Source organism: Capricornis sumatraensis, chromosome 20 (genome assembly GCF_032405125.1).
Source record: "Capricornis sumatraensis isolate serow.1 chromosome 20, serow.2, whole genome shotgun sequence".
Lineage (NCBI taxonomy): Eukaryota > Metazoa > Chordata > Mammalia > Artiodactyla > Bovidae > Capricornis > Capricornis sumatraensis.
The window spans coordinates 62,454,677-62,467,628 of record NC_091088.1 but is presented as its reverse complement, the minus strand read 5'-3'; the positions used below and the strand labels follow the sequence as shown (position 1 = coordinate 62,467,628).

The 12,952-nt window shown below is 42.4% G+C and overlaps 1 protein-coding gene across 1 annotated transcript; it reads right to left on the bottom strand.

Annotated features, from left to right (window-relative positions):
• Window positions 1–320: 320 nt before the first annotated feature.
• Window positions 321–11,530, bottom strand: LOC138096344 (zinc finger protein 724-like). Its single transcript, XM_068992498.1, is given in 5 exon segments — window positions 321–2,317; window positions 4,931–5,026; window positions 6,033–6,159; window positions 11,448–11,486; window positions 11,489–11,530. Coding segments are annotated over 5 exon segments (2,301 nt in total).
• Between the last annotated feature and the right edge of the window lie 1,422 nt (window positions 11,531–12,952).

Genomic DNA, 12,952 nt, shown 5'->3' with positions numbered 1-12,952 from the left:
GCCTCCCACCCCAGTATTCTGGCCTGGAGAATTCCATGAACACAGTCCATCGGGTTGCAAAGAGCTGGATACGACTGAGCAACTTTCACTTTTTCTAGTGTGCAACTTCTGGTATTTATTTAGATTTAATTTTTATTAAATACTTTTCTACATTTTCTTTATGTCATTCCTTGTCTTTCTTAAATAAATGGTCTCGTATTTTCTGAAGTGTATGCTTAGGACAAACCTCTTCCATCACTTATTACTAGGGTTTCTCTCCAGTACGTGCTCTCTGGTTTCTAATAAGGTGAGAGCTCTGATTAAAGCCTTTGCCACTTTCCTTACATTTGTAAGGTTTTTCCTCCAGTATGAATTCTCTGATGTTGAGTAAGATGTGAGTGCTTGATGAAGGCTTTTCCACATTCTTTACATTTGTAAGGTTTCTCTCCAGTATGAATTCGCTGGTGTTGAGTAAGAGTTGACTGGTCCCTGAAGGCTTTTCCACATTCTTTACATTTATAAGGTTTTTCTCCAGTATGAATTCTCTGATGGTAAGTAAGACCTGAGTTCTTAACAAAGTCTTTGCCACAATCCTTACATTTATAAGGCTTCTCCCCAGTATGAATTCGCTGGTGTTGAGTAAGAATTGAGTTCTGTCTAAAGGATTTCCCACATTCTGTACATTTATAAGGCTTCTCTCCAGTATGAGTTCTCTGATGGTAAGTAAGACTTGAGCACTGGTTAAATTCTTTGCCACAATCCTTACATTTATAAGGCTTCTCCCCAGTATGAATTCTCTGGTGTTGAGTAAGATGTGACTTCTGAGTAAAGGCTTTGCCACACTTTGTACATTTATAATGCTTTTCCCCAGTGTGAATTCGCTGGTGTTGAATAAGACTTGAGTGGTGACTGAAGGCTTTTCCGCATTTTTTACATTTATAAGGCTTCTCTCCAGTGTGAATTCTCTGATGGCAAGTAAGCTCGGAGCACCGGTTAAATTCTTTGCCACAATCCTTACATTTATAAGGCTTCTCCCCAGTATGAATTCTCTGGTGTTGAGTAAGATGTGCCTTCTGATTAAAGGCTTTGCCACACTTTGTACATTTATAAGGCCTCTCCCCAGTATGAATGCGCAGATGTTGACTAAGGTTTGAGTGAGATATAAATGCTTTTCCACATTCTTTACATTCATAAGGTTTCTTGCCAGTGTGGACTTGCTGATCTTGACTAAGCTCTGAATTCTGATTAAAGGTGTTGCCACACTCTGTACATTTGAAAGGTTTCCATCCTGAATGAATTCTGTGTCTACTTAGACTGGATGAGTTAGTAAAGGCTTTCTCACATTGCTTACACTTGTAACTTTTCTGCAGATTCTGAATACTCTGCTGTTGAGTGAGATTTGAAGGCTGATTAGAGACATGACCATATTCACAATTGTAAGTCTTCTCTCCAGTATGTGTATTCTCATTTAGTGGAAAACCTGATGTTTGATAAAAGATGTTCCTCCATGTACTATTTTCAGAATCTTTGTCTGAAGATTGAGGTCCCTGATGTTTCATAGGGTGAGAGTCTTGTTCAGTTTTACACCCAGTTTCATTGCATGAATGGCGTCTCACACCATCATAAATATTCTTGTAATCATTGGGGGTAGAGCTCTTACTTAAGGCCTGACTCGTGTTATTACACGTGAGAAGTTGTTCTGTATTAACGGTATCATGATGTGTATTGAACAATGATGGTGGGATTAACTCTCTTCCATCATTATCAACATTACACATTTTGGAACAGAGAGAAACTGTCTGCTGGTGGAAGAATAATGACCCCTTGCTCACAGATCCCTCAAACTGATTATATTGTGAGTTTTCCCCATCATTTTTAACTTTCTGATTTTCAGACGTGCTTGAATGTATGTGTAATCGAAGCCTGTGTTCAGAGAGGTTTGCATGAGTATTTGCAGTAGAGACTGGATGACTTTCCCGATTTTCCACATTTCCCTTCAGAGAGTGTGTATGTTTCAAAAACTGATTTAAGCCTTTGCTTGAAGAGATACACTTCTCTGCAGATGCTGATAACTGAAATGGGTGTGTTCTGCAGTTTGACTCGCATTGCTCACTTCTTTGGGCAGTAATGTCCACATTGTGTGAAACTGTCTCGGTTTCTTTCTGTCCATATAAACATCTTCTAGGTCTTTCACATACCCCCGTATGTTCCTGGTCTTTCATTAAATGTTCGTTTCCAAGGTGAGCTCTTTCATATATTCCTAGGTTTGCTTTTCGGATTAAATTTTCTAATCTTGGATTCTTTGACATCAAACCACGGGTGTTGTGAGAAGACACAGCTGAAAGATACCAAATGAAAGTTTTCTTATCTACTGGGGCTGGTGTGAGCTCAGCTGGGACAGAAGGGGAGCCTCATTCTGTGTGGGAAGAGAACACGGAAACAGTCTGTGGCAGCAGGACAGAGTGAGACCTGTACACAGGGTACTGATCCCAGCCCTGCCCACCCAGCCTGAGAGAGTGTCCACTGCTGCAGACAAAGGCTGGGTGCTGAAATGTGGGGTCTGGAGGGCAGACCCAGGCAGAGGACTGCTGTGGGCTGTGAGGAGACATCCTGAGGGGCCGGGGATGAGGGAGGAGCTCTATAAACTAGAATGCTTGTGGAGGAAGCCTGAATCACCAGAGAGCAGAGCGCCTTTGTTGACTGATGCCCAAAGGGAAGACCCACCATTGCAGCCCCTCTCCCCCTGTGCTGGCCCCTCCTCTCCCAGCACTAGGAAGGGCCACCACCCGGGTGGGCTCTATTGAGCTCCAGCCACAGCCTCCCCCCATGCACCTCCTCCACAATCAGCAGACTCCTGTGCTCTGGGGCGGCCTCTGGAGCAGACACCTGTGGGTGGCCCACACACAGAGAAGGAGCTGAAAGCTCAGCTGAGCCCCAGGGTTAAGGAAGAAAACCTGAAGTATCTCCTCACGGTTGCATAAACCATGTTTTTATACCTGCAACTGGCTTTGTCATCTCAGCCCCTAGAGCATCTGAATGGACAGCCAGGGCTCCCCCAGTCATGGGAGGTGTAACTTTAGCAGCTGTAGACTTTGTGGGGATGTATACTAGGGGGTGGGGCCAGGCCAGAGTCCGAGCTGCCCCCATAGCACCACAGCAGGTCCAGCTCCATGAGTGCAATTCTGGGACCTGAGTTCATTGGATCTGTGCTGGTGTTCCAGTGAAAACAACATCTGAGAGACACCAGAGCCATGAACCAGCATGCCCATGATTGAAGGGGGGCCAAGAGCAGTGCCAACATGGGGTCACGTGAGACTCACACAGTGCATGAGCACACCCAAGGTGAACATCCCCAGAGGAGCCATCCTTAGTGGCTTCTCTCCCAGTGGGTGTCCTCCAATCCTACCTGCCTTGACCACAGATCAGAATCACAGTGAAGAAACGCATCTGGGCCTCTTTCCACCAACCAGGGAGCAGACCCCACCCCTGACAGGGCAGTGACAACCACAGAGCCAAGGGGAAGCTCCCCTCAATATCCAGGGGAGGCTCGCGTCACAATAACAGCAATCAAAGCCCAGATCAAGGGGATAAGGGTACAAGCCTGTGGACCAACCTCACCCCCTAGGGGGAAGACAACAGAGCTAGAGGAGCTAGGATCCTGCAGCCTGCAGAACAGACCACAAACCCAGAAAATGTGACAAGATGAGAGGACAAAGAAGTATGGTGTAGAGGAAGGAACAAGACAAAAAGCTACAACAACCACTAAATGAAGAAGAGACAGGCAGTCTAATGATGACTCTTCCACTTAAGTCATCTTAAATGCTGATGCCACTAGGTGCCCTCTAATTCTTTCACCCACTTTTTATTTTAGCATGTTCTATATGATATTTCAATATAAAAATCATAAATGATACTGACATAGGTCTAATCAGAAAGCAAGGACATGTAGGACAATGTCTGGGGAAGCTGATAACAAGATTAATTAAATAAAGAAGCAGTTCTTGAGAAATTAAGAAATGAGACTTTAAAAATCTGGTGTGAACACTATCAATGCTCTGTGGAGATCTAATTGGGAAGGAAATCTTAAAAAGAGTAGATATCTATACGTAAGATGGATTCTCTTTGCTGTACAACATTGTAAACCAGTTCTACTCCAATAAAAATGTTTTAAAAAGATTATATTATCTAAACATTGTAATAGTTTGAAACCATTAAAAATATGTTGGAAAATGTTTTAAGCTCTTATGCCAATTTATTTGAAAATTTTTTGAGTTAATTGAATATATTCAAGTCTTTTAGCATTGAGGCATTGGGGCAAATACACTTAACATTTCATATGAGTTCATAGGAAGAAAACAGAAACTTTGAAGTAACCCTGAGATTGGCATTCTTTCTCTTTGGGGAGGTTTTGGTTTATGCAGTGAAGAAATTACTTGATTTAAAATTTACAAGATCCTATTTGAAGCTTCCAGTGTTTTAGAAATTATAACTCAGAAAAACAAAAAACAAAAAACAAAAAACCTCTGTCCCCAATATTCCTAGAACTTTGGCAGCATGTCTACAATTCTGCTCACACACTGCCATCTAGAGGTAGAAATTTTAATAGGAGCGTCTTAGAGTTTTTCAGAAATGTGCAGTTTTCCTAGGACCCCCACCCCAACCCAAGAAATGGAATAGTAATCGATTCATGCAGGTTGTTACAGGCCAAGAAAAGGATTTCAGTTCTCACTGTGATTGAGAAAAGTAATCACTGGAGATGAATTCAGGAATGATTTAAAGGGACAGAATGGGGCAGGTGATATCCGCCTATGACAGCAACAGAAAGAAACCCAGACTTCTCCAAAATCATTTCCATTGAAGCAGATCTTCCCAAACCACATGACAAAGGATGAATTGCTCACTAATCCTTGGACCCGTCATTGACTCATCGGCTGCATTCACTGACACCTACCTGTGTATATGCCTGGCGTCTCCAGTCTCCTTACATCCCAGGGAGTCTTCATTTGCTCCAGAAAGGTGACCAGGTCTGGCTTAGGGACCACAAGACCTGCTATCAGGAAAAGGAATATTTGTTTTGCTAGAGATTCATCAGTTTCCAATCTCATATGTATTCAAGTGAGAAGAAAAGGCACATGTGCTAAGTCGCGCCAGTCTCGTCTGACTCTTTGCCACCCTATAGACTGTAGCCCCCCAGGCTCTTCTGTCCATGGGAGTGTCCAGGCAAAAGTACTGAGTGGGTTGCCATGTCCTCCTCCAGGAGTTCTTCCCAACCCAGGGGTCAAACCTACTTTCTTTATGTCTCCTGCATTGGCAGGCAGGTTCTTTACCACGAGTGCCACCTGGGAAGTCCAGAGAAGGCATGGTAGAATGTTAATAGAGCCTAGAACTAAAATATTTGGGGACACAATTCCCTAAGCTGTATGAACATTCCCTGGTGGCTCAGCTGGTAAAGAAGCCACCTGCACTGTGGGAGACCTGTGTTTGATGTCTGGGTTGGGAAGATCCTCTGGAGAAGGGAACGGCTACCCACTCCAGTATTCTGCCCTGGAGAACTCCATGGACTATTCCATAGGGTCACAAAGAGTCAGACATGACTGGAATCTTGCTCATTACATTATTAACATTCTAGAGAAGGCATGGTTGAATGTTAATATAGCCTAGAAAATTATATCCCCAAATACTTTATCGAAGCACTTTTATAAGTAACAAATACTTAAAGAAAAAATCTGAGATTCTAGTCAAGTACTACTAGGGCCAAAGTAAGTAAGTAGGAGAAATCTGATTTATAAAGGAGAGTGGCACCCTTTTATACCACAGAACCCACAGAATTACCACTAACCTAGAAGAAGGAGCCAGATTCCATCAAGGAAAAGTTAGAATCATAATGAATCATCATGAAGTCTTCTTTCTCAGCTCATAAATATCCATTTTCCCATAGAAAGCAGGGATCTGAAACTATTATAAGGAGCAGAAGATTCTAGGAGACATTCTAGAAATACAGGAACCAAAACCCAGTGGGTACATAAAGGATTCTGGAAGGCAGTTATCCTCACCCAAGGAGGCCAGGTTCCTGTAGTTCTCTGACATCACGTCCCTGTACAATTCTCGCTGACTGAGGTCCAGGAGTTCCCACTCCTCTTGAGTGAAGTCTATGGCCACATCCTGGAATGTCAGCCATCCCTGAAATACAAAGTACAGGTGCCATGTGGCCATGGGAAGACTTCCTAATGTGACCCAAGAGGAAACCAGCAAGAGAAATGCTTTTGACTTAGGAGAATGTCTGGTGTTACACAGGAATATAATTTTTACACAGTAGTATCTTCTACCACATTTTTAACCCCAAGAAAAGAGGATGAGATACGATCCATCAACCACTACAGAAATTATTCTGATTTGGAAGAGAAATTATAATCAGATCAACACTGGCATATTTATTTTTGAGTGTTGTACTCAGTTGACAGAGGATAAACTGTCTATCAAAAGAAACAGGAAATATTTTTTCAAAGCACTTCCTGATCCAAATGTTCTGGAGTGGGCTCAATGTGCCACATTTTTCACAAGCTTATTTGAACTAGTAATGTTGAAAGTTCTGCTCCATGAGTTACAATGTGTGAACAGCAACGAAGTAGAATAGTAAGCAAAGAATTCATATTTAACTTTGAACTTTAAGTGCTTAATAGATTTTAGAGTTCAGATAGGATAGTAACCTAGGCGACAAGAATCATTTTAATGATCTGGTATATACTACTTTTTTTTCTGACAGTTTTCAGAGTCTTGAATGTATAACAGAAATAATTTAAAATCAATAATGTTGTTGTAGCATCTTTTGGCAAATATTTTAACAAACATTCTTTAAATGATGGCTTAAGGGACGGGGGAGCCTGGTGGGTTGCCATCTATGGGGTCTCACAGAGTCAGACACAACTGGAGTGACTTAGCAGCAGCAACTTTTACTTCAGTTTGTGACTCTAGACTTTAATCAAACAGAGACAAATGCACAGAGCTAACTCTAATGAAAGTTTATAGAAATTTCTGTATTTGTAAATAATACTAAAAACAAGAAAAGTGTTAGTCACTCAGTTGTGTGCAACCCCAGGGACTGTAGCCTGCCAGGCTTCTCTGTCCACAGGATTCTCAAGGCACGAATACTGGAGTGGGTAGCTATTCCTTGCTTCAGAGAATCTTCAAAAAAGAAAAAGAAAAAATCAATCCATGATGTTAACATGTTCATGCGTACAGACATACATTAAAATGGGACTGTGTACTTATTAAGAGAAAAATGGTCATGTCAGTAAAATCAGGATAATTTTTAACTGACTGAAAATGTACATAAATATTTGAGGATGATATTGTTAGGTAGGTAGAATCGGGAAAAGGAGTCCAAAATGGCGGTGGCTAAAAGTCAAGGAAGGTCCGGGGACCAGAGTGAAGACTTCAGGTAGAACAACAGCACTCCTGGCTAAGCCTAATTTGCACAGGGCAGGCCCAGGGGGAGGAGAAAACATATAAAAGGAGGAGCCAAAACCTGTTCTCTTTTTCTCTCCCGCGTCTACGCTCTTTTTCTCTTTCTCCCTCCCCCATGAGCTCCTCCAATTTCCTCTCTTCACGTCCTTGGGTTGGCATGCCCTCACGCTTCGAGGATGGATTCTCCTGCTATCTTCTAAATAAAATAGAGCTCTAACACTGATTTGACTAAGAGCTATAACACAGTTTGTCCAAGACCCGAGAGCTGTGATACACCGAAGGATTTAATGTCCGTAGCTCCAAATCTTTGTTGTGACGAGACAAAGACCTGAGGAACATACACTCGTGTGACAATATTATTTTAATTTTTTAAAATAGACTAGGGTGCAGACATACATAGTGATTAAAAAAATAAACAGCTCTGGTTCTGAATTTTTAATTTCCTGAAAAATCTACCATTTGCATGGAACTGTATTTTAAAATTTAGCACAGTTCAACATAGATTCGCAGTCATATGATTCTTGTAAACATTTTGGAAAATACAGAAATGTGATGAGACTCTATCTGTGATGTGAGCATGGAGTGTACTGGAAATGATCAGACCTGGGCTTGAGTGATGTAAATCCCCACTCCCAAATCCCAGCATCTCTACTAAACACACAGGAGTGTTGTCAACTACAAATCGGCACTTGCCAAGAGCATTGCCAGCGATTAAACAAGACCTTTTAGAATTAACACCCAAAAAAGATGTCCTCTTCATTATAGGGGAGTGGAATGCAAAAGTAGGAAGTCAAGAAACACCTGCAGTAACAGGCAAATTTGGCCTTGGAATGCAGAATGAAGCAGGGCAAAGACTAGAGTTTTGCCAAGAAAATGCACTGGTCATAGCAAACACCCTCTTCCAACAACACAAGAGAAGACTACACATGAACATCATCAGATGGTCAAAACCAAAATCAGATTGATTATATTCTATGCAGTCAAAGATGGAGAAGCTCTATACAATCAATAAAAACGAGACCAGGAGCTTACTGTGCCTCAGATCATGAACTCCTTATTACCAAATTCAGACTTAAATTGAAGAAAGTAGGGAAAACCACTACACCATTCAGGTATGACCTAAATCAAATCCTTTATGATTTTACAGTGGAAGTGAGAAATAGATTTAAGGGCCTAGATCTGATAGATAGAGTGTCTGATGAACTATGGAATGAGGTTTGTGACATTGTACAGGAGACAGGGATCAAGACCATCCCCATGCAAAAGAAATGCAAAAAAGCAAAATGGCTGTCTGAGGAGGCCTTACAAATAGCTGTGAAAAGAAGAGAAGTGAAAAGCAAAGGAGAAAAGAAAAGACATAAGCATCTGAATGCAGAGTTCCAAAGAACAGCAAGAAGAGATAAGAAAGCCTTCTTCAGCGATCAAAGCAAAGAAATACAGGGAAACAACAGAATGGGAAAGACTAGAGATCTCTTCAAGAAAAGGAGAGATACCAAGGGAACATTTCATGCAAAGATGGGCCCGATAAAACAGAGAAATGGTATGCACCTAACAGAAGCAGAAGATATTAAGAAGAGATGGCAAGAATACACAGAAGAACTGTACAAAAAAGATCTTCACGACCCGGATAATCACGATGGTGTGATCACTCATCTAGAGCCAGACATCCTGGAATGTGAAGTCAAGTGGGCCTTAGAAAGCATCACTACGAACAAAGCTAGTGGAGGTGATGGAATTCCATTAGAGCTATTTCAAATCCTGAAAGATGAGGCTCTGAAAGTGCTGTATTCAGTATGCCAGCAAATTTGGAAAACTCAGCAGTGGCCACAGGACTGCAAAAGGTCAGTTTTCATTCCAATCCCAAAGAAAGGCAATGCCAAAGAATGCTCAAACTACCGCACAATTGTACTCATCTCACATGCTAGTAAAGTAATGCTCAAAATTCTCCAAGCCAGACTTCAACAGTACATGAACCATGAACTTCCTGATGTTCAAGCTGGTTTTCCAAAAGGCAGAGGAACCAGAGATCAAATTGCCAGCATCTGCTGGATCATGGAAAAAACAAGAGAGTTCCAGAAAAACATCTATTTCTGCTTTATTGACTATGCCAAAGCCTTTGACTGTGGGGATCACAATAAACTGTGGAAAATTGTAAGAGATGGGAATACCAGATCACCTGACCTGCCTCTTGAGAAATCTGTATGCAGGTCAGGAAGCAAAGTTAGAACTGGACATGGAACAACAGACTGGTTCCAAATAGGAAAAGGAGTACGTCAAGGCTGTATACTGTCACCCTGCTTATTTAACATCTATGCAGAGTACATCGTGACTGAACTGAGCAACAACAAGGGCGTTTGCCACCTGCCTCTGGGGAGAATGCCTACGGTGCTGCAACTGACTTCAGTCCCCTCGAGGGAGTTCAGGGTGGATTGAGGCACTCTGCTCCAAGGAATCTGGTGGAACAGGTCTTTCAGTTCAGTTCAGTCGCTCAGCTGTGTCTGACTCTTTGCAACCCCATGAATCGCAGCATGCCAGGCCTCCCTGTCCGTCACCAACTGCCAGAGTTCACTCAGACTCACATCCATCGAGTCTGTGATGCCGTCCAGCCATCTCATCCTCTGTCGCCCCCTTCTCCTGCCCCCAATCCCTCCCAGCATCAGAGTCTTTTCCAATGAGTCAACACTTCGCATGAAGTGGCCAAAGTACTGGAGCTTTAGCCTCATTCCTTCCAAAGAAATCCCAGGGCTGATCTCTTCAGAATGGACTGATTGGATCTCCTTGCAGTCCTAGGGACTCTCAAGGGTCTTCTCCAACACCGCAGTTCAAAAGCGTCAATTCTAGAGTCCGATATTTTCAGGAACTGCTTTCATGATCCCAATCCTTGCATCTCTTCATATCTAGAAAAGCACTAAACCACTAAATGATGACTTCAGTTCCTCATAACGGGCAGGAAACCTTCTGTAAAGCAAGTGCTTGATTGCACTGAACTCTCCCTTCACCAAAGCCACGTACTGACCTTCCCCCACTGGCTCTTTGGAGCAGTTTCTCAGAGTTCTCTGAGATGCCGTCTCCTGGGCGGCTGTCCTCATTTTGCCCCAAATAAAATTTAATTCACATCTCTCAAATTGTGCATCTGTTTTAGCTGACAGTGTTCATTTCTCAAAGCAAAGAGTAACTAAGAAGATAAGGCATTTCCTCATGAACTGTGATAGGCATATCCACCACTTTTTCTTTCCAGGATCCTTGTTTAAGTGAAAAAAAAAAAAAAAAAAGAATTTCATAGCGTGGAAATCTCACAGAAGCAGTGAACATCAGAGGTCACAGGGTAAGAGTACATGGAAAAATGCATTATCACTGCCAGGCATTTTGGCAATATTAGGAAAACCATGATCTCAATCTACCACGAAAAATGTCAGTTTTCTTCAAATTCCACCTCCTATATACCTCCCATGATCTGTATCTTAATAGTCCATCTAATTAGTATATTTTTCTTATCGGTATAGAGGACTGTCTCTGCTACTTTAACTTCTGAAAAATTCTGGAATGCTGAGTTCATTCTATTAACAAGGGCATTTTCTTACTCCTGTTCTAGACAGCTGAATTGCATCCACATGTAAATTCATCACAGCATTTCCCCAACTTCCCTAAGATCCTAACACTGAACCGCATCCCAAAGGGAATCTGATACCAGTGCCTCCCCGTATTGATCTCTCACAAAGGGAATGTATTCAACACTGAAAGTCACTATTTCATGTTGAGAATTCATCATGCTCTATAGAAAGCCAGGATACAGACAATGAAGAAAAGGCTCTGGAATATGAGGGAGACGAAACCTGAAGAGCTGGTTTTCACTATTTAAAAAAAAGGAAAAAAAATAAGAAGGTGATAACAAGCACTCCAGGCAGAAAACTTAGAAGCAGAGAACTAAAAGGCTGCAGATTCTCAGTCCAGGCATTTCAGGAGGAAAAGCAGACACAGCCCCAGACCCAGGACAGGACAATTACCTGAGAAGCTGCCATTTCCTCCTCTTCTTCCTCCTGCTCTGCGTCTTCTGTGGGGATATGACGTCTCAAACTCACATCTGCATGTTGAGAAAATACCTTCAAAGACATCCATACAGCCGTTTAACCTGCAACTGCTGCAGTGAAAAAGAAGAAGAGGTTTTCTTGTTTCTCTCACCCTTTTCTGAGCTCTTTGCTGACTTTCTGTGTTCCTGATCTGTAGTGGGCAATCAAGACTAACCTGATATGCTAATCACATCCTGGTACTCCATTCTATTTGCAGATCTTCCCGGCTAGTTCCTCTCCTTCATTTTTGCATTACAGAGAGCAGGCCGCAGAACAATTCACCAGAGACAATGGACCCTACTTCTGGGCTACCTGACCCAGCCTAGGAGGGTTTTGAAAAAAATGTAAGAGGAAGACCTGCATTCAGGGCCCTGAGGGAAACATCACATTTGGCACATCTGAGACCTCAGGAAGGAGGGATTTAGGGAGGGAACTTCTAGAAACAAAGGTCAACCTGATTCCCTGGGAAGGGGCTCTTTCTAGGATGGGTGTGGTGGTCCTCTCGTGCCTACACCCTTGGGGGAGGGGAGGGGAGAGGTGAGTGTTTGGTGGGAATCAGCTGGGGGTCTTGGGTTCCTGCCAGGCTTTACTTGCAGAATTCTTCCCAAAGATCTCCTGTGTCCTTAGTTTTTCTCACCTGCCTCTGCAGCCTGGAGACACAGGTTTTCACAAAATGATTTGCATTGCGACCACCTCTCTGCAGGTGTGGCACCTCCAACTTCAGAGACCAGGAGCCTGGAGGTGTTTCCATCACAGCTTTCCTTGAAAATAAACCAGAGGCAGCAGGAGGCCTGGCGAGCTGCAGTCTATGGGGTTGCAAAGAGTAGGACAGGACTTAGCAGCTGAACTCAACTCAACTGAGCAGGACATGCTAGGTTAACAAGTGTGTCTGGGCAGAACAAATGCCTTTGAAAATGATGCCCTAAATGCTATCTGATGACCAACCAAGGAAATAATGATCGGTGTTGTCGTTTAAGTTACATTAACACAAATTAACACGTGAGAGCCTTGTTCTACTTCCTGTGTGTGTGTTTTTCTAGGTTTTATGAATCAACTGCTACAGTTTGTTGTCTGCGCCATTTAGAGAGCTCTATTTTCTCACATCTTTAAAGTACAATGACTAAGGAAAAATTAAAGATAGAAGCATGTCCATCTTTCTAATATTATATATTCTAAAAAATATTCAGTGTGCATGCACCAGTACCAACTTTGTAGAAGATTTCGTTTCACAGCAGAATTGAGAATAAGGTATAGACGTTTCCCGTATACCTCTTGTTCCCACACGTGGACAATCTCCCTTCTTACCTTTCCCCACCAGAGTGAGCATTTGTTATCACTGATGAATCTACAAGGATAGTAAATACATAAACTCTTTAGTTTACTCTTATGTTTCTCTTTAGGGATGTGCACTCCATACCTCTGGATAAATGTATAATAATATA